We start from the raw sequence: 21,420 nt of genomic DNA on the forward strand, positions 1-21,420 counted from the left end.
TATCAAATTGCTGCACAAAAAACGAGGCAAAACAGTACTCAATATTGGTCTGTTGGTGGCGGTAGTGAGCTTATCCAGTATGCAGAAGAAGAAAACCCGGAAGCTAACAACGCCGAACGAAAGTCACACTATCGTCCTTACCAACTCGCATCGCCCCTCTGGCTTTTTTTTTTTTTTTGGACGTTTTTATGTTAATAAACAGCAAATGCATGGTAACCTCACAAAATCAATGAGCACTTTGTGTTTGAGCTGACACCATTACTGCATTGGACTAGCGCGATGGATCAGGAACAACAACTGAGAAACGTAAGTCATTCTTGCAAGATGCATTATCACACAAATTTAAAAATAAATCAAATTGGTTCATTTTAGTTAAATGTTGCAAGCAAGATTTTTCTGCTAGTATTAATGAGTATTATTATACTTGCAGTTGCGTGATTTTCTTCTGGTGTACAACCGCATGACGGAGATATGCTTCCAACGATGCTCGAGTAACTTCAACTACAGGAACCTCACCATGGATGAGGCAAGGACTCCCTCTCCATTCACTCACAATACAAAACGACTGGACAGGCATAGGCAACCATTAATGTATCTGAAGACATCTTAAATTGTGTCTGGGAGGACCAAAATGTCTTGAAGACATCTTGAGACCTTCTCAGCTAATAATGTGCGATTGTGTAGGAGCGCTGCGTGGACAGCTGCGCGGGGAAGCTGATCCGCTCCAACCACCGCCTGATGGGGACTTACGTGCAGCTGATGCCCCGCATGATGCAGCGGCGGATGGAGGAGATTGAGACCAAGGCAGCCGAGAACGCCAAGGCGGCGGAAGCGGCCGAAACACCTTCTGCCGCCACGATGACGCCTCAGGAATTGCAGTCGCCGCAGCCGTTGGTGACACCGACGGACACATGATGAAATGCTCTGCTGACAAGAAACCTCTGGGATGGAGAACAGATGAACTTTATCTAGGGATTAATCAGAGACACTTTAAATGGTGACACTGTGCCTATTCCCATTTCAGTTACAGGTGGATAAAATTTTGAATTTGACTTGGTCTCAAAGTTCAAAATGAGGTGTTTCGTTTATTCATCATGGCCCGTGACCGCCATTACACCAATAAATAAAACAATGTCAATAATTTAACTAGAATAACATTGGAAAAGTTATTTAAGGGATTTTTTTCTTAATATTAACTAATAAGTTATTAATTCTACGAGAAATTTTAGGAAAAGAAAACATGGGATATGAGGGGAAAATGTGTGTATTTACAAAGGAAAAATTAGAGGGTGCAGAATATCAGCCAGAAAGCACTCTAGTCTATGTCGAGGTCAGAATCGTCGTCGCTGAGGTTGCTCTGAACAATGGCGCCGTTGCGGACCGTCTTAGCCACGGCGCTCGCCTTATCGGGCAGCATGCCGTACTCCTGCAGCAGCGCCTCCACGTCCACGGCGAAGAAGTCCTCGCCTAGCTGGTCGGTGATCCGCACAAAGTTGCCGATGAGCTCGCCGCCTTTGTAGACCAGCAGGGCGGGCAGAGCGCCGTCCCGGAAGAGCGTGCTGGTGCCGATGGTCGAGCTGCGCACGCTGCAGAATTTCACCAGCGGGTACTCGCGCGCCAGGCACACCAGGCTGCCGCTCATGGCCTCGCAGCCGGGCACGTCGGGCTCGTAGATGTGGATCATGACCGGTGTGTTCTTGTCCTCCTCGTCTAACGCCTCCAAGAAGTCCTCGCCGCCGGCAAGTTCCTGGACGCGCTCAAAGCGCTTGCCGCGGCACAACTGCCGTCGCATCTCCTCTATGCGTTGCGCGCGGTAATGCTGCAGGAAGTCCTCGTCGTCCTCTTCCTGCCGGAGCATGTTGTACTCCTGCATGGTCATCTGCGTGCACAAAACAGAGCATTCTGTACCATGACCTCGATATTCTGATCACTGACAAATCCTGTGACCTACTTTGCCTTTGATTTTGTCCTGCAGCTCCTTCTGCTTCTGTTTGTCGTTTTCCAGGTCGAGGTCGGAGCGACATGTCATGGACAGCTTCTTGATCAGGCGTTCCATTTCCTTCTTCTGTTCCTGTTTCTGCTCCACCTCCAGCTGCTTGTACTTCCTCCAGTCATTGATCACACCCTTCGGTCCTGAAGGATAACAAAAAGGGCCAACCTTCAAAATCGATTTTCATGCTTAAATAAAAACAACACGTCCCCGTCCATTAAATACAATCTATAAATTTATTTGAGCAAAATATAGAGGGGGAATAACTTGGTGGTCTTGCAAAATCTAAGCTGTGATAAAATACTTTTTGTTCTTCTTAGTCACGCCACTACACATGAGTGTGACACCATCTAGCGGTCAGTAGTGGAATTACATGCAAAATGGACAAAAGTTACAGAGCTTTACATAGTTATAAAAATACACATAAAAGCAGCTACCTGTGTTGACCGCGCTTCCGTCCGCGCTATAGTCAAGCTCAGGCATGTTGGCGGCACCATCTCGGATGGTTTTGGATTCCCTCTCATCATCCTCGTTATCGCTGCCTTCATCCTCGCTGCTGCTGTAGTAGTACTGCAGCTTCTCTCCAAGGAGCTTGTCGTCCAGCGTCGTCATGGCAATGGCTTACCCGCTCACCTATTATATGATTTACAAGAATTAAGGCCATACATGTACATAAAAAAAAAAACACAAACAAGATTAATGTATGCATAACAAAAAAACATCTGTCACTTTCTTTGTAGGAACATGACAGTTGCCTCAGAAACAATATACATATTTGAACCAAAAGGGAACTACACGCACAATACCTTAATTCAGATTTGCTTGGTGAAGCGTCATAATTAAGAATGACAGTTTAAGAAAGAAAGAAATGCTTTATGTGAAATTAGGTCAACCAGACATTTTAAACTAGTCAACACGCGAATTTAACAATTGAACCGATTAATTTAAGTTAATTCATCAGGACTTTTTTAAACAATTAATTTTTTTATATTAATACAAGATATGAGCAAGTGGTTCTAAGGCCATTGTAATCCAATTATCTCATTATTAAGGACCAGAACGACGTAATGTAAGCTAGGTTAGCTTTAGCCACCAGTTCCCTTTTACGCTTGGTTAGCTTTACCCACGAAAATAAAATGCATTTCGAGACCCACCTCTTCAAAATAATATAAAATTGAGTGAATGTGCAAGCAACCAGCTCTTACTTGTTTTTTGTCCAATTCGTGCAGATAAGTGTGTCGCTGAGTGTCCGTAATGCTACTCTTGGCTTGATGCTATTGCTAATTCCCGATAGCATCTCACTGTGACTGGATGTGATGCATTCAATATTTTGACAGAAAATCTGCAATCGCACTGACACGCAAATGATCTGGAGAAATTAATTCCATATATCCCTAATACAGTACAAAGTGCTAAAGTGACGTATTTTGTCTTAGGCGAAATGACGTAACAGATATCTGAAAATGTGCTTCATACGGATAGAAAAATAAATGTACTGCATGTAATGGTAATATCTGTATGACGAATCCGATCCAACAAAAGGCAAAAGCGGCGTATTTTGTCCTAAATGAAATGACGGAGGAGGTATCTGAAATGTTCCTCTGGACTAGGAACAATTGAATCGTAGATATGTGCGTCATAAAATTGCTGATGGTCTTGCTCAATAAAGCTATTGTGTCAAATTCGAAATAACCTGGTGTACTTAAAGGCAACATGATGACGTCAGGTTTTGTGGCTTACCTTCACATGCAGTTCCAAATTTAACCAATAGAGAGAAACATCATTGCCAGCAACATGGAGAATTCAATTTTTGATTTATTTAAAAGGCTACTCATTTCATTTCTAACGTTGCGCAAAAAGATGATTTTTTATTTAAGCTGTTGTGAAATATTCTGTTGAATATTCTGAACGCAGACCAATAGATAAATATTCAGGTTTAAAATTTAGTTTTTTTAAATTTAATTTTGGGATTCTTAGCTTCATAATTTGAGCTCATCATAAATCAATATCATACAATATAAAAAGGAGGGCCACAGCAGATGGGCTAAAACACAACAAAAAACATAGATATGCATTTAATAGAATTCAACGTATCAAAACGATCTGTTCTGTGCGATTCTGCTTTTATCAACATTCCACATCCTGTGATTAAGTTCTGTTTTCCACTGTCTCACTAAAGGAAACACAAGACTGGCAGCAAATGGAGGGTGGGAAGTGACCGTGCCAACAGGGGGCCCGCAAAAGGTGTAGGAAAATGAAAACGATCCAAACAAAGACTTTAATCGCCTCCAATTTTAATGAATGCAATTTGAACCGCTGCAAGTCTACAACTCGTCTTGCCGGTTTTCTTTTCGAAACTCTATGAGAGCCCTTCAACGCAGACTTATGTTTGCAGACCAGCACTGTGCTGATTTTCTCACTGAAGTTCAAAGTGTGTGGCTGCAAAAAATAACACGCCTGTGTGACGGTGCACTGTGGATCCTGTGTTCAGGACTACCTCACTTGCGTTTTTGGGGGGGGCTATAAAAGCCCCACAAAACATGTCACAGCTCATCCGTCCTGACACTTTGTTCCTCTGGCGGCACTCGGAACGCCACGTAAGGACACGTCCTGGAATTGAGGCACACCAGGTTCTTCAGCGTGGCCGAGTTGACGATGTCGAAACCCACGCGGCCCCCGAAAGTACTAGGCTTCCAGTACTCGGGGGAGCAGATGGGGTTCCCCAGGAGGCCTTTGAGGGAGAAGGGCGCACCCATCTCTACCATGCTCTCGCCAAATATGGCCCCCGGCCGCGTCCTCTCCAGGAGAATGCCAGGGTAAAATTCAAGAGCGTCAATGTCGCCGTAGAACTCTTCAAGAGTAAGCGCTATCTCCTCGTTATCTGACAAAAAAGATTTACAATTATTTCCAGTCACGCTTTCAAGTCAAATATGATTTTCAGCGGCCAGTCAGTTTGTTTTGCTCACCTGCGAACTCTCTAAAGGAAGTGTACGGCTTGAGGTTAAAACGTTTCCTGTACTCGTTGAAGGGCTGCATGCGGAGCTCCCGCGACTCCTTGATGGTCCTCACGGCTACGGGCGTCACCACAGGGTTCACGTTATGGCCCCCGCCTACCTTTGGGCAGAAAATAACAAACGACTGATGAAATGACGTAACAAGTAGTTGCTAATTTTATCTACTTTTGACATTCTGCTGTTTATTAAAAAAGAAATAATCACCGTAAATTGCATTTTACAGCCAGTGATTTCAAATTGAATTATTCACTGAGGTATGAAATCATTTCTCACTGTGGTTGCACCATCCGACCTGACTTTGGGCAAGAGGCCCGCAGTACACCTTTCCCAATGGCAGTGATGCAATCACAGTGAAACTGATCAACCGTCAGAAATACAAATGTGGCAACACAGGAAGAAAACGTCACTCTTCTTTTTGACAAATTCTTTCCAACTTAACGAACCTATTGTGTGAGCGCTCGTTACCTGGCCGGCCACTTGGCGGGAAAAGGCGTCTACCAACTTGTCTACGCCGTAGTGGATGAGCACGGACGTGTTGAAGAGGAACTGCTGGTAGGCGAGCTCCTCCCCGTTGATATGGAAGCTGTCAGGCATCAAGGGGTGCCAGTGGTAAAGTTGGCTGAATTCTAAGGCGATGCGGTTGCTGTACTGGAACTGGGCGTGGAAGAGCAGGGTGGGGTCGAACTTCAACTGCAGCAGGTAGCCGCTGAGGTGCTGCACATATTCTTCTATTACTATCCGGATGGTCTCGCCTGGGGAGGGGATGAAGTGCAATTGACAAATGTCCAGTACGAGTATACCACCACAAAAAAAAAAAAAATGCAGATCTTCCTCACCGATAATGATGAGCCTCGTGGTCTGGAACAGTTGCTCGTCCTCCCAGTTAGGATGCTCCGCCTTCAAGATGTCACACACTCGGTTGTGCTCCCTCAACCACAACGTGGCGTACAATCCCAAGCCAGGCAGAAGTCCGAATACTTCCTGACCGATAGCAAACTGGTCCTCGGGGGCCGTGCCCGGGGGGTAGCTCATCTTGACGGGGGCTTCAGCTACAGAGGGAGGGTACATCTCGCCATCAATCAACTAATGGGGGGAAATCATAGCACAACAAGGTCCTAACACTTAACATGTATTTTCAGCAAAAAAAAAAAAAATGCTAACTAGCTAGTAGCAACTAAAATAAACAGTAAAGGTGTACTCCACCTGATACTTCATTTTCCCATCTTTCAAAAGTCGGAGATGAAGTTGCCGCTCCAGGTTATCACCGTATACGTGGCCCGCATCCACCTGTGGAAAGATTATTATCACTTTTTAAAATAAAAGGTATAAAATAATGAAGACAAAATGAACTAACTAACCCCATGAGCAAGAGCCTTTGTGAAACCTAAGCCCATGCGGTTGTAGGTCTTGAAGAACTGGTGGGTGAAGTGTTGCGCAAAGAAGGCAAACATAAGGTTGGACCCCTGCGGGTCGGGCCTGAATGTCCTTCTCTTCATCAACTTCTCCACTAGGAGCTCAGGGTCCGGCAGCCCAGCTTTACCTAATGAAAACAGAACCTTTTGAGGCCTCATTCATAACAGCAAAAATGGATCTTCCACCATGTGATGCGCTAACCTTTGACACCCAGAGGTGTCGGGCAGTCTTCCGGGACTGGCGGAAGAATCCGAGTGTAGTAGCTCAGATTGTAGTAGGATTCCCAGCTGAGGTAACCGTATTTGGAGTTGTATGTTGGAGGGCTGGGAATTAAGTTGGACCTCACTAATCACACAGCAAGATATTAGAAACGGGTCATTTGAAAAAAATTCCTCTTATGGTGGGGCTTGGGACCTGTTAGGACAAGCCGCATCAGAACTTCACGCAGGGAGGTGCTGTTGATGACGTCCCAGAGCCAGCTGAAGTGGGTGAGGATGTAGTGCACCGTGTCCGGCCCGGGCTTCAGGAGGTCACGAACCTGAGTCCAGAACTCCGCTATATAAGAATAGCGTAAGAGAACGTACAGAATTAGGGGCAGAGTGACCAGTGCCCCACCATCTTGATGATGGTGGTGTTATGAGATGTTTTCATTTTTTTTCATAGTCCAGACTGGACCTATCTTGGATCCTTGCCACTTCGAATTCTGCAGTTCCCAAACAAATTTGCCCCAATTGTCGGTATGTGTGCTCTGCTTAACACAACATGGGGGCTTCTTGTTCGCGTTCAGCCAAGCGGCAGAGCTGCTATCGAGTTCCCTGCTCATATTTTTTGCTTAATTTACTCATTGTAAATGTAAAAAATAATATCTACATAAAACCTTTATGTCTCTTGGCACCATTACTGTCGAGGAGGAACATTTCCAGGTCTCATATGTTCTCATTTTTAAGCAGTAAAGGGGGCCCTCATGTCCATCTGGGATTTTTCAAATTCCTTTCTCTATCCCAAAGAGGATATGAAGGGATGTCACGGATGCGAGGCGTGGGATGAGCCGACTCACGGATGGTGCAGTTCTTCCCATGGTAGCCGGTGCGGGTGCAGTCGCACTCGTAGCGGTCTTCTGCGTACCATACGCAAACACCCCGGTGCTGACACGGGAAATAGCAGCATGGGTTCACTGGGGACACAAGAGTCAACAAGAGTTAAGTGTCACCTACTTCGATCCAAGATTTTTTTTTTTTAATACAGCTGCTCTTCCGTCCATCTGGTTTCTAATGAAAATCGTCATATAGGCTGTAAAAGTCATTAAAAGGCGACTTGAGGGACTGAAAAGTAGGAAAATACTTGCCAAAAAACATGAGGTAATTACATAGAGAATTTAGTTCCTTCCTGGGACGTGTCTCATTTTTTGTGTAGCTATAAGACTGATGTCACGGGATTGAACATTTTCCCCATCCGTAATCTACACCATCGAAAATCAAATCAGCCACACACAGTGTGGATTTTTAGTGCCAATAAAATGACTGCTCTGATAATTAAATTACAAGAGTTAAAATACTAAACTCAAGGAAGACCTGCTGCTCAGAGCCAGATATAAAATACACAGTGTGTAGTATGTTTATCTTTACAGATAAACAAAACCCTTGAGTCAGATTCCCGGAGGGAACGAAAAACAAAGTAAGGGATCTGAGTTGCAAAAGTAAAAAGGAAAGAATTGCATATTTGAGTGAACGTGTGTGGGTTGCTTAGACACGACCCAACAGGTGAAATAAGACGTCAAAAACTGTTGAATTATTCCTAATTACTGTCAAACGTGACATGATTATACAGTGCAGACTCAGTGAGGAAACGCACAACAGGAGAGTTACCTCCAAACGTGCTTCAGCATGCCCCTCTCGCCGCCCCATCCTTGCCAAAGACCTCATTCGCCTGCTATGTGAATTTAGCTAACGCCGTTTAAAAAGCGATCTTACAGATGATTGTATTGTGAGAACGGTGGGGAAAAAAAAAAACGCACAGTTGAATGTGACTGGCAGATGTTGTGCAGGACAAGGCACAAAATGTACCTACTCTTTTAATCTGGTGAAGGAGATAATGGGATGAGACTAATGTTAAACTGTTTTGTACCAACTGATAATGCCCACCCTCTCGCGTGCGTGTGTGTGTATAACATGTTTGACCATAAAGTCAAACAGGAAGAACAACTCATCCTTCCCAAAAGAGAACTAAAAACATTCGTCATTGATGATGTAATAAACCTGCACTACTCAATAAGACTAGAAATAGTTCCCAAACTTAGAATGATTTGTTAACAATTGATTACTCACACATAGAATCAATTAAACTTGAATGGGTTCCCAAAGTCAATGTATACTTTTCCCATGTTGTTTGAGTTCTCATTCAGACAGAATTAATAGTTAATAATTAATAGTCTACATGTCCTCAATTAAACTAAGGCTTAATCTAGTTTTGTGTTTATGCATGTCTGGTGCACCTTATAGTGCGGAAAATACGGTAAACATATCACACGCATATATGAGACAAACTGTTGTGTGCAGTACTCTACCTGCGTGATAAAACATTGCCATAATTAATTTTTATTTATTTCATGAGTGATTTCACCATTACCTGTCAGTGACAAATCAAGTGTGTACATGTTGCCTGAGTTACACAAGAAGTGATGCCACTCCCACTTCGGGCCCATTCATTTGAACAGGATATTCTTCATTGACATTATTGGATTTTTTAGAAAATCAATGAAAAGGATAGAGTAGAGAGCTAAAATGGAGAATAATTATTAATCATGATTAAGCTGTTATTGCAGGGGAGAGGACGGGACGGCACTCCCTCCACTGTCCAAATAACCCTAGTTAGTGTTAAATGTTTTTACTACAGCGTTTCTTATTTTTAATATTTAATATTGGACTTCAATTATTGAACTTTAATACTTTACTTATTAAACTTTAATACTTTACTTAAAGTAAATGTTCTTTAATCTGACCCAGCAGTTGGGGGCTTGCCGAGATGCGCTTTAGTTACCGGGAATGTTTTCACAATTCTCAAAGACGTCGAGGAAAATGACCCAAAAAGGTGAACATTTTGTTGAGTCAACTTTCACATACCTGTGCCGGACGTCACCTCATCCCCACGGCACGCAGGTTCCCGCAGCAGCAGGAGGAGAGCGCAGAAGGATCCGAGGATAGAGGCTACACACCGGGAAGAAAGACGAGGGAGAGACGGGGTGACATTAGGTGTTAAAAATGACGGTTTAAAAGTTTCTTTTAACTTACATCTCATCACAGCAGCTCAGCGAGGTGTCATTCCAAGAACGGGGAACACGACTGGTTCAAATCCGTCGATGAGCGGCTGGTTCGCTCCGATGTGCGCGGGAAACAGCTCGCCGAGGAGAGCTTTTACCTGTGGGCAGTGAGCGGGCGCGCTCCCGCCGCTGGTTGGTTGACGTGCGCGACATCGCCCCCTGTCTGCAGTAGTAAACCATGACATGAGAGAACACCTGTACCGCATGTTTAAAATCAAAATTAAAACGAATAAAAATATTCTTAAATGAGAAATAATGCTGATACGTGCTAATCCAAATACTGAGATTCAACTCATGTTTGTACATTTACATAATTCTCTTCCAGCTGCTCAAAGCATTTATATCTGCAAACCAGTGTAATAAATTACAACAGATAACAGGGAAACTAGCAGATAAAATTATTTTTTTGGAAAGAAAAATGGTGGGACCTGGGGGAGAGTTGTCAGATTCTGGAATGTTGCAGACCATTGAAACATTACATAACTTGCTCTTGCAAGAAGACCACACTCAAGTTTTCAAGCTGCCAAAGAGAGGAAAAAAAATCTCAATTCTGTTTTATGCTATCATGGAAGAAAGCCGATTTTGAGCAAATATTTAGACTTTTTGTTGTTATGGCTTTCCAGAACCAAGGGAACATGAACTTGATTTGTAATGTTATTTTCAGCTGACCTTACTACAGAAGGCCTCACACAGTTGTCTTCTCTAAATATTTATTTGCTCTTATTTAAAAAGAGAGAACATGTGGTTTTTCTGTAGAAGTATAAACTCCTTTAATGATAAACAAAAAAAAGAAAATCCATCCGGATCGACAAGACGAGAATGAGCTTTGTGTGTTGGTCACATTTATTTAAACAAAAATGTGTCTCTTAAGAGGAGCTGGAGGCGGCCACCGCAGCGCGTCTGGGCTTGGGGGTGGTACCTTCCCGGAAACCATTCCTGGAAAATTTCAAGAGGGGAAAACATGGCACACATTAAACAGATGACTTTCCAAATGCACTTGAATAAATAATTACATTCGCTAGTTCCATAATAATATATTTAAGATCATTATCTTACCTGAACCGACGGTACACAACCTTGAGGTGCCTCAGACGACCGGTGCCAGTGGTGTTCCTTCTCTTGGCCTTTGCACTCCAGTTGTCTAAAAAAATATATATATTTTAAATGACAATTTGATCAGCGATTCGTTTCCACAAGCCAAACCACAGCGGCCAAAAAATATCAACTTACACTTTCTCTTGCGCTTCTCGGGATAGCCGCACTTTCCGCAGGAAGACTTCTGCAGGTGGTAAGCTTTGGAGCCGCAGCGACGGCACAGGGTGTGCGTCTTGTTCCTGCGCTTACCGAAAGAGGATGTTCCCTTCGTCTGGAAAATGAAAATTTGAAAATAAAGTCGATCAATGCCCTTCCATAAGCATCTTACTATCATTACAGGTTTGAAGGTCTTGTCTCAGTGAGTAAAAATGCTTGAATCACGTAGTATTCATTGGTTCAGACATTTCAAAGCATCATAGACAAGACAAAAATTAAATGCACCATGAAACTACTTTTATACAAATGTATCATATTTACACATGGTAAGAGTCAACTCAATGAGCCCTTCGTGATGTGGCTAGCTGAAACATTAAAGAGACTTTTCATCTAATAAAACTCACAAACGCAACAGCAGCGCACTAAAATTCACATTGTCAAGAATGCAAAATGGATTTTATTCATTTTTAAGCGGTTAGTGTGACCGGAATGTCAATGCTAACAAGCCGGCTAGCTCCTTCCAAACTAAAACCCCAAACTGTCAAATATACATCTTAATAAAAACAAATAAGGTATTTTAAAAGTAGCTAAGCATCGATGACAACTAAACAGTTGTGATTGGTAAAGGACAGATATCAGGTTTTTAAGATGTCTCTAGATTTTCGCTAACATCATTGCCATCTTACCATTGTCGCCCTGTGGCCGAGGGATAAGAGACCGGAAGGAGGGCCTGCGCGCCCTCAAATTACTTCCGTGCTTGTTTCTGTGTCACATCGAAAAGGATCCCTGGTTCAAATTGCGTCTTTTTACAAATAATCAATTTCACAAACAAAGACAAATGATGTATATTGCCATTCCCACTTGAAGTTTACACATTGCAAATTTAACCAATTTATAAAAAATTCCTTTTCAAAAAATCTGTTAGTTTAATGCTAAAACACAACGCAAACGTCATAAACATGGTAATAAATTAGCAGGGATGTTGAGGAAGTTTATAACTCTTTAATAAACACAAAGGTATACTCAATATACTACAATATAATACTCAAAACCAAATATATTTTTCGAGCTGTTATTTGTGTATTTTACTGCCCCCTAGTGGCCATTGCCTTATCATGCACACACATGGGGTATATTTTCATTTTTGGAGTTTAATGCAAGTAATTTATGCAAGAGTAGAAGTCACATTTGACAAAGAAGCAACATATTAAACTGTAATTTATTTCAGATTTTTAAAATAAAATTATAGGACACAATGTAATGGGACTGTAACAGAATAAACCTCACAACAGTGCCTTTTTTTAAAATGTCTTTAACCAGTACAAAATATCCCACTAAAAATATACAAAATGCAGCAAAAAAAATATCAAGTATTGTGCGGTCTTGTTCGCCATTAAGTTCCAATGAAAGGGAACGGGCAGGGAACTTGTTGAGCGTTTGAAGCTACATTTAAATACTGTTTGCTCTTCAGCGAGATCACAAAAAAACTTGTGAGCCAGTCAAGAATTTCCCTCCTAAATTTAATATAAAAGAAATCACAGCAAAACAAATACTACATAGAACAGACATTTGTTGCCATTGTTTTTCATTCACATTCACACATTTTTGCAATTTGGTAGTTTTCCCCGCTTAAAACAAATTCAAATATTTCGAGGTGGGTTTAACCATCCCGCCTATTAAAAACGTAATCAAAGCACTCTCAAAGTCTGGAAGGAACAAACCAGGAACCTCTAAACTTCCCAATACAAACAAAACCTTTTCTCATCACCAGGAGAGAACGTCACGTCTCAAAAAGGTCCAACTTTGTCACACCGTAACAATCAGTCCTTAAGGTATGTCCCAAAAAGAATGCAGAACGTTCCTAAAACAAAGTGTGACAAGAATAAAATGATAAAATAGTGCATTTAGTTGCCTTTGAGTGTTTTGCATTCTCAGGCATAGTGCTTCCCAACCACTTTGCCGGATGACCAGGTTTTAATTATTCATTGACTACAAATACTGCAGCGCCATAAAGTGAGAGGCAGAAAAATTCAAAGTCAAAATGTCAAAAAAAGCTCCCATATTTTTTTTTTTGTCCTTCAATTTTTGCAAGTTTAGTTTGTTTATGTTGCTGTGAGCTTTTTTTCGAGTAAAATGAGCGCTTTGGCGTAATGGAGACTGGGGAAACACTGCACTAAGCTTTTCAAAGCGCTGCAACTTTCGAGATTTTTCATTTAATATCAATTTTGAAACGTTTAGTTTGAACACGACTATTTGGGTCCGGCCCAACGGTCGTAAACAGAAGTAGCGAGCCTCCGCGTGTCACTTCCTGCGCGCGCTTCCGGGCCTCTTAGCTTGCCACAAGTGGTTATGGATGGTCAGCGCGTCCACGCTGACCGACACCGACTTGGCCGGGATGATGTTGAACTGCTTGCGGTCCGAGCTGTACTTGTAGAGGCGGTCGATCATCTTGTGGCTGATGGTGCGCGGCCCTGTGCCCGTGAATTTGACGATTTCCTCCGTCTCCGGCGAGTACGAGTACACGGCGCGGAACATGCAGCCGCCGTCGCGGAAGAGGATGATCAGGTGATTGGACTCGCACTTTTCGAGCTCCTGTAAAATCCAAGAGCGAAGACATCAGGCTGCGAGTCGAGCGATCGATCACCGACAGTTTCATCACACCGACCTCCAGAAGGACGTTCTTCTGGGTCTCGTTCACCTTCCCAGCTAGGCAGCAGTGTGCGATGGCGTTGATGATGATGGGCTTGTTGGACTTGGAGCTGGGCTCTTTAAAAAGCTTGGGCCCTTGGACCGATGAAGAAGAAGCAAAAGTTAAAGGGGCGATATTATAGGCTAGCTAGCTAGCTAGCTAGACGAGGATTGCTGAGCTCCTCACCGTTGTACTCGAATGACGTGATGGAGGACGCGACGGAGCCGCTCTCCCAGTCGCGCTCCATGTTCCTGCTGGAAGCTCTGCTAGGCACAGCGAAGGAATCCATGGAGCAGACCGACTCAGCCCTGCAAGAGAAACTTGGGTTTACACTCCAGGTCTCCCCCCTAGTGGGCAAAATAAGTCATGTGACCTCTGCGACTCCATCTCTCCGGAGATGACACTGTCCCCCTCGGTGGCCAAAGACAATGTGGATCCTCGAAAGCTCAAATCGGCTAAAAAAAATAGTTGGGAGTTATTTTGAAATGTTCTCATCAATGTAGGTCATCAAAGATGTTACATACGTGTGGTGGATCCTTTACAAGGACTGCTCAACTCGCCGCGGTGGAGTGATTTGGGTCTATTCCTGCTGGACTTGAACTTGGGCCTCGGTTTAACCTGACCCTGTTCTTCCAACAAGGCCTGCTGCTTCCGTCGCAGGTACTCCTGCTTTATCAGCTCTCGTCTGGCCTTCTCCTCCTCTTTCCGAACCCGGTCCTCCTCGGCTTTACGCCTGCAAGACATTGTAGGTGAACGTTTTGGGTACTGGACTCGGAATGCCGAAGCGTACCTGGCCTCGTCACGCTTGAGCTCGCTGTCCGCTTCCTGCTGCAGCTTGCGTAGCCTGGCCTCCTCGGCTTTGCGCTGCTGTTTGAGCATGAAGGCGGCGCGACGTTTAGCCATCTCATCCTCGGCCTTCTCTTCATCCTGGAGAAGAAGTAGAGAACTGTGAGATTATCACAAAACGTGCCTGAGCTTAAAAGAATGTCGGGAAAACACTGAATTAGACCACCAAGACGTCTCGAGCGTCACCTTAAAAAAGAAGCCGAGCGTGTTCTTCTGTTCCTCGCCTGTGATGTTGGCGCTCGCACCTTCCTCGGAGTCTTTCAGGTCAACCTCGATGAGTAGACCTTTTCCCTTGGTGCTCTCGTCTCCACCCGCTGATTCTGTCCCTGAGATGTCGACTTTGTCATCTTCTGTGCAGCGCGACGAAGCGATGGAGGTGTCTGAGGTCGTTGTGTCTTCTGACTGAGCTTTGACAGGAGATACTCCAGGTTCCTCCCTGGCACCACCTTGCTCGTTTTGGATTCTGAAGGTGGTGCGTCTTCTGAAGTTTCTATCCAGCCTGGAACTTTCAGCATCCTGGCTTCCTGTACCATTTTTTTCCTTGGGGGAGGTTTCACCTGCATCGTCAGGCACCGTGTCATTCTTGTGCTTCGACTCTGAGGTTTTGCTTCGCTGGCTGGAGCTCAGCTTGGGAGGACGGCGGGTGGGGGTGCTGTCGATGAAGTCGACAAAGTGGACGGCGAAAGATCTGGGGTCCGAGGTGGGGGATTGTGTTGGGCTTAGGGTTGGTTTCAGTTCTGGCTCTTTCGATTCCATAGATGAAGCTTCATTCTTCTTCATCAGCAAGTCTTGCTGCAACGACAGCTGTGTCATCTGCTGCTGGATAGTGCTGATGGCTTCGTTGAGGAGGTCGATGGAGCGGGAGCGCTCACTCACGTCCGAGGCGCGATCCTGAGCCGAGGTGTTCAACCGGTTATCTCCATTTAGTCTTCCTTCCGCTTGTGACTGCACCTTCAAAACATCAAGACAGGAGTCATCCTTGCAGAATTGACTCTTTGATTTCTGGGCAGCGGACAGATCGGCGGAAGGCGAATGTCTGAGAGGAAGAGGGAGCGTGTCGCTCCTCCCTTCTCCCTTCTTCACGACGTTCAAGAAGGCAGCTTTGCCGAGTTTCAGTCGTTGCCGCGCCGACAAGGTCTCCATCTTCTTCTTCTGGTACTCGATGGCGCGCCTTTGCTCTTCCAGCTGCATGTGGAGCTGCAGCAACTCTGAAGGCACAACTGGAGAAAGCGCCATCTTCTTCACAGCCGACGTGGGGCTTCCTTCGGTTTTGAGTTGCCACGGAGGGCAAGGGTTAATCTCGGAGTCATCGGGCGTCGTCACCTGCGAACTGCTCGTGCTGGAGAATCCGTCACGGAGGCTGAGCTTAAGCAGCTTTCTCTCGGCAAAGCTGGTCATCCTGACACCGCCCGAAGCGCTGCAGCTGCTCGCGCAGGACGCCGTACTGAGGCAAGGACTAGAACGTCCACTCCAGTCTTCCTTGTCGTCTCGCTCGCTCACCTTCAGGTCTTCTCTCAGCTTAAAAGACTCCACCTCGGAGAATTCTCGCAATAAACAAATCCCTTTCACGTTGTTCGGCTCGAGCAGGTCCACGTCCTCGTCCTCGTCCTCAAAATCCGCAATGTCCGAGTCCGAGTCCTGCCCAGCTTCAGCGTCAGAAGAAAGATGACTGTGACAGTCAGACTCCCCAGACAAGTGAAGGAAGAAACCTTGCGGTTGTGTCTTCTCAGAAAGTGAAGAACCTTCCCGGGCGTGGATGGATTTAACCGCAGGTATGGGCTTAAATATCAATTGACCACATTCAGACAATGGTGACCTCCGATGTGGTTTGTGTGGAACATCTGTCTTCACACCAAATAGCCCTGACCTGCAGTGACTCTCCCCGCTCTCCTCCTCCTTGTTCAGGCTGATGCTCTTCTCTTTCGCTGGCTTTGGGATGGTGGGCATCAGAGGCTCAAGGTAGTAGCTGTCCACCTGCAAGTCTGGAGTTAAGACGTCCTTGTTGGAAAGCCTTCGGGGTGTGTGCGGGACTTCCAGTTCATCCACCTCCATGTCGCCTTTACGCTGACGTCGGGGGAAAGCAGCGGGGTGCATTACAGCCACCAGTTCTTCTTCCTCTAAGATCTCCTCCTCATCTTCAATGCGAACGTGGCTGAGGAGTCTTTGCCCGCTCAGTCTGTGTTGATGCAGCGGGCGACCCGGACCCACGAGCATGTGGCTGGGTGTCATAATTCCGGAACTGTCTTTGCTGAGTGAGCGAACGGGACTGAAATTGACTGCCTCGTCTGGCTGATTGGGGAAATGCAAGGCGTAGGGTGGCGGCTGAGATAAAGGCCTGGAATATAAAATAAGCACATAAGCACACACACCGAATCATTCAGATGTACCTAATGAAGTGTCTGCTAAGACAAAAATGGGATTGCTCACCTCTGCCTCCTCTCTGGCCAGACCTGTGACAAACCTTGAGGCTTCTCATCTTTACGTGCCAGAGAGCTACACGGATTCCTCACTGGGGCCATCAAGACATGAATCTTAGGTTGACATAAAATCTAAAATCTGCAGGACACTATCAGGCATTACCTGCAACATCGCCCTCAACTCCCCTCTGTCGTCTCTGTCTTGGAGGCACTGAAGAGTGAAGAGAGCTGGAAGTGCTTGGTACAATGCTGTTAGAGAAAATTTTATTTTAATTCAATTGTATCAAATCGATATCGAAGCAAGTCGGCTTGGAAACAAACCCGAAGTCCGGGCTGGAAGGCAACATTGCAGCGGCGTTTGCTGTAGTGAGGAAAGAACGCTTGGTAGCATCCATGGTCGTGTAGGATCGAGAGGTCTTAGGCTGCAGAAGCATTCGTGCTGTAAAAATATAGCATTAAACCTTAATTTGAGAAGAAACACTACACTCGCCCGTCCTCAAAATAGCTTTATAGAGATCAGGTTTTACCATCTGTGATTTCCTTAAGGTCCCTGGGGTGAACAAAATCGGGTTTCACAATCTCAAACCACCAGAAGAGCTCGGCGATGAACACCATCACATTGCTCTGTGTGAGGAGGCAAAAAACAAAAATTCATCTTTATATATCCATCCATCTTCTAAATGGGAAACTGGCAGCTTTCCCAATACTTTTTTTTTATACGTTTATTGAACTGGAAAGGTTTTTCAGGTCATGTAGGAACTAATATTTTTGTGTCTCACCCTTAGCATTGGATGACAATACAGCACGTCCTCTGGCTTCAGGTAGAAGCACTTGTTCAAGTATTCATTGGAAAACTCCTTCAGCAGATGGATGTTGTACATGCTGTCGGCAATGGAGGCCACATCTTTCAGGCAGATATCTGAATTTAGAGCACACAGATTAACACACATGAACAATCTGCGATCGGCTTCAACCATACCTTCAAGTCTAATGAGTTCAGGGCAATAGAAGTGGATGAGGGCCAGAAGAGCAGCGCCGTCGCAAACATCTCTGCACAGGTCCTCCACCACGGAGAAGTGCTGAAGTGTTCGACCAGACAGGTGATCCCTGTGATAGCGTACCTGAAGAACCACGATACTTGACATTTTATTCCAGTCTATCTTTTTATCTATCAGGGGAATGCTGGGTACGTTACCACGCGGGAGAACTCCACAGGCTCCAACATACAATGGGCAAGAGCATGCAATATGTCGGGCTGGTGAGGAAAGCAAAATGAATTAGGTGAGCATGCAACGAGCGAGGTGGGAATGTTCGGCAAGGGATTCACTAAAATACGTTCATGGATGAATGCAATGGAAAAAGCACACGAGAAGGACTCGTATTATCCTTTGTTGCCATGGAGACGGAAAAAAAGGCTGTTCGTACAGTAGGCCAATTGTTTTTTATGGCTATATCTAACTATGAGATATTTTTTAGGCCAATTGCTAGAATAATTGATTCAAATATATAATTTCACACAGGGATGGAAAAACGTACCTTCTGATGGTTTGGTGAGTCCAGCAGGTGCTGCTTCATCTTCATCTCTTTTTCGACAATAGCGCTCATTTTTGTGTTCACCTTTAGATGATAAAAAAAATGAATTATCCTTAATTATAAACACAGAGCTTGTTTTCTCCTTTTCACCTTGTTGATCCAAAGAACCATGGCATCTTCCAGGTCCATGGGACGCTCCTTGGAGGCACTGAAATTGGAGAAGCGCTTGACACTGGATACCACCTTCTCCACACTGATCATCTCCATCGTGTGGGCCATCATGAGGGCATCGATCAGGTGCATGTGGCAACTCTACACGGGTAAGAAGATGATACATAAAAGGAGAAAACACCCATATCATTCCAAAAATAAACCTCAACACACCATCTTGACAGGGCTCGAGTTGAGATCCAAACTGGAGATGTGCACATCGTCCGAGTCCCGCACTTGGATGCCCCTGGCCGAGAGGGCCTGGAGGACGGACTGATGGCTTCGAAGCGAGACGGCTTGCTCTGCGCGCAGGATGAGTCCGCACACCCGGCAGTAGATCTCTCCGGATAGCAGCATTTGAATGACAAGGGGCTTGATGTGCTCCTGCTCATACTGGTCGGTGTAGAAGGGGTCCTTCAGGTCTTCTGGGATGTGGTCTGCTGGTAAGAATCATGAAGTCATTTAAAATTTTGGAAATTTAAAAAAACATGGGAACAGTTTTTTGGATCTGTTTTTTTATGCTAATACCTTGAACAGGCTGAGGTGAGACGAGGAAAACAAGTAAAGTAGCAACCACGCAGCCTTTGAACCAATAAGCTAACAAGACTTAGCGGTGATTACGACGCTGATGTTGTCTGGTTGTCCCTGCTCGTGGACAGCTATTTTCGTACACCTTGAAGACGCTAATCACTTTGGTGGTAGACACGTGGACAGGCAATCAGTAGTGTCATAATATATAATAAGATTGAATCGACCTTAAAAAAAACAGCTGTAAAAGGATTTACAGCCATTGGGTGATGAAAGAAGGGGAAAAAAAAGGAAGTGGTGCCTCTGTGCTGCCGACTCAGTTGACGTCAGGACGAACCAATCAGATTAAAGGATGCTCTGCAGGGGTTGATGTTTATTATGGTGCTGATCTGTGCCCTGGCACACACAATTTAGTGACACTTCACAATACTTCGAAGCAGCAAGTTAAATAATACATAACCGGTTGTAAGACAGGAGATGGATTACGCAATATCAGGCAACCCAGGAAACACTAGTGCAGTCAGTATGAGGGTTTTTTTTTTTTTTTATGTCTGAGCTCACACTCCCCGCCGCCGAGGGTTGTCACATAGAGTGACACAAAAACCTACTTTAAAGGGAAGGGGTAGCGTACACGGCCTGGCGATGTGGAGCCATTTTAGTGCAAGTGGTGCTGACACGGTCGGTGACCTGTGTATAAAAGACTTTGGCACATCGTGAGAAGCGAACATGAATGTCTGCCCACAGCATGAACTCCGTACTGTGGCTTTGTGAGATTAAAGTCACTTTCTTTCAAAGTATTTACCCTTAACACCACCTGATGTAAAAAAAAAATCAGCTCCGACCTGCAATGCTGCTTTTATTGTTTTCAACAGATACCAACATCAAATCCCTGTAAATAAAAAATAACTCTTCTAAATTTGACACACTACAGAGAACCTGTAGCTTGCCAGGGTAGAGACAGCCTTGCATCTCCTCAATGGTGCATTTGACTCCATTATCTCATCGACCATGTCTTATGGTCCAGTAAATTGCGAAATAATTGCCATGCCCTTGTGAGCAAAAAAAAAAGCCAGAGCAGCAAAAGCACAAGAGGACGTCTTACCAATGCCATAAGCTTTGGCAAGCAGCCATCGGAGATTTGCTTCTATTTTGGCCCTGGCAGAGTCGTACAGGTCCTGCGGTACCACCAGAACTTCCACGCCTCCTCCTACACCTACTACTTCAGCATCTTCTGCTGCTCTCCTCCTGGTGCTGCCTCCCTGCCTGGCACTCACCTCCACATCCATGCTGAAACAATGACACATAGTAAAACATTGTGTTTTGTTACCGAGTAATTGATATGTCAATCAAATATTTCATTTTATTATAGAATATATATAACGGATCATTACTATCCACTGTATGCAGGTGAGGGCGTGACGTCATCAAAATATGGTAATCACCAAAAACTGCCACCATTAAAATGATGTATATTGTGGGTTTATTAGCTTCCATTCAAATAAAGCGCAGTTAGCATATGGCTGTCATTAGCCGTCCGAGACAGGTTGACCGGTGAAAGGCAGCGAATGTCCGACATTTCAAGCCGCTCCCAAAACAAGAAGACGCTCACCTTTATGGGCACATTGGCTCCGTCGCCGCCCTTGTATCCGTCTTGGGTTGTTACAGAAGCATACTGGCTGGCTGAGGCAAGTGGCGAGATGACGGAGGAGACCAAAGACACCTCCGAGCACTCCTCCCCGCCCCGCGCAACGCAAATCTCTTCGGCCTCTCAGGATAACGTCGGTTAATCCCAAGGTAATAAATGAAAGCAAATCCGTTTGGCAAAACACGCAAGGTCGGCATTCGAGGGAAACGCACCAGTAATGCCCAAACACCGCTAATTTAAATTCGTTGTCATCGCCGCTGCCAGTGCTGCTGAGGGTGAGGGGAGGGAGGGGGGAGTACATAGGAGCTTGTCTCTATGGGGACGGGAGTCCTCCAGCCAATACGGATGCGGTACCATTGTTGGCTGGTTGGTGATGGTTCTAATTATTAAAAATGTAATTACGACCATTCAGAAAGAAATTATTGATCAGAATCACAATAATAATCAGCTTTATATATCTTATATCTTCAATGTTAATTCCATATGGTCATATTTATTTTGAAACGAAATTATTTGCGTGCAGTGTGTAACTCCGGACGTTTGAGGGCGCTAGCTCCCCAGTAGCCGC

General features: G+C 44.8%; 4 protein-coding genes and 1 non-coding gene across 5 annotated transcripts; 1 reads left to right on the plus strand and 4 right to left on the minus strand.

The window, feature by feature from the left end:
• The first annotated feature begins 87 nt into the window (after window positions 1-87).
• Window positions 88-1,052, plus strand: timm10b (translocase of inner mitochondrial membrane 10 homolog B (yeast)). Its single transcript, XM_049737125.2, has 3 exons — window positions 88-306; window positions 431-526; window positions 685-1,052. The coding sequence occupies exons 1-3, from the start codon at window positions 280-282 to the stop codon at window positions 913-915; spliced, it is 354 nt and encodes a 117-aa protein (XP_049593082.1). The 5' UTR covers window positions 88-279; the 3' UTR covers window positions 916-1,052.
• Window positions 1,053-1,059: 7 nt separating this feature from the next.
• Window positions 1,060-9,870, minus strand: pdcl (phosducin-like). The gene is made up of 15 exons (XM_068652836.1): window positions 9,705-9,870; window positions 9,537-9,620; window positions 7,475-7,591; window positions 6,832-6,972; window positions 6,619-6,762; window positions 6,363-6,544; window positions 6,208-6,291; window positions 5,841-6,087; window positions 5,470-5,756; window positions 4,957-5,104; window positions 4,538-4,871; window positions 3,293-3,297; window positions 2,428-2,610; window positions 1,952-2,133; window positions 1,060-1,879 (listed from the first exon to the last, which is right to left on the minus strand). Exons 1-15 carry the CDS (start codon window positions 9,709-9,711, stop codon window positions 1,316-1,318), a joined length of 2,709 nt encoding a protein of 902 aa, XP_068508937.1. The 5' UTR covers window positions 9,712-9,870; the 3' UTR covers window positions 1,060-1,315.
• Window positions 9,871-10,558: 688 nt separating this feature from the next.
• rpl37 (ribosomal protein L37) lies at window positions 10,559-11,781 on the minus strand. Its single transcript, XM_049737126.1, has 4 exons — window positions 11,671-11,781; window positions 10,964-11,099; window positions 10,790-10,874; window positions 10,559-10,669 (listed from the first exon to the last, which is right to left on the minus strand). The coding sequence occupies exons 1-4, from the start codon at window positions 11,671-11,673 to the stop codon at window positions 10,600-10,602; spliced, it is 294 nt and encodes a 97-aa protein (XP_049593083.1). The 5' UTR covers window positions 11,674-11,781; the 3' UTR covers window positions 10,559-10,599.
• On the minus strand, window positions 11,176-11,254 carry LOC125980253 (small nucleolar RNA SNORD72). Its single transcript, XR_007485567.1, has one exon. It is a non-coding gene; the product is annotated as a small nucleolar RNA SNORD72 (small nucleolar RNA).
• Window positions 11,782-12,184: 403 nt separating the features above from the next.
• On the minus strand, window positions 12,185-21,151 carry LOC125979466 (calmodulin-regulated spectrin-associated protein 1-B). Its single transcript, XM_049737708.1, has 18 exons — window positions 20,817-21,151; window positions 20,310-20,494; window positions 18,854-19,119; window positions 18,620-18,781; window positions 18,473-18,553; window positions 17,916-18,057; window positions 17,716-17,855; window positions 17,464-17,560; window positions 17,258-17,375; window positions 17,100-17,185; window positions 16,947-17,028; window positions 14,706-16,854; window positions 14,464-14,600; window positions 14,198-14,406; window positions 14,047-14,128; window positions 13,860-13,981; window positions 13,650-13,768; window positions 12,185-13,576 (listed from the first exon to the last, which is right to left on the minus strand). The coding sequence occupies exons 2-18, from the start codon at window positions 20,491-20,493 to the stop codon at window positions 13,286-13,288; spliced, it is 4,467 nt and encodes a 1,488-aa protein (XP_049593665.1). The 5' UTR covers window position 20,494; window positions 20,817-21,151; the 3' UTR covers window positions 12,185-13,285.
• Window positions 21,152-21,420: the final 269 nt, after the last annotated feature.

The sequence above is a fragment of the Syngnathus scovelli genome, chromosome 13 (genome assembly GCF_024217435.2).
Source record: "Syngnathus scovelli strain Florida chromosome 13, RoL_Ssco_1.2, whole genome shotgun sequence".
NCBI lineage: Eukaryota > Metazoa > Chordata > Actinopteri > Syngnathiformes > Syngnathidae > Syngnathus > Syngnathus scovelli.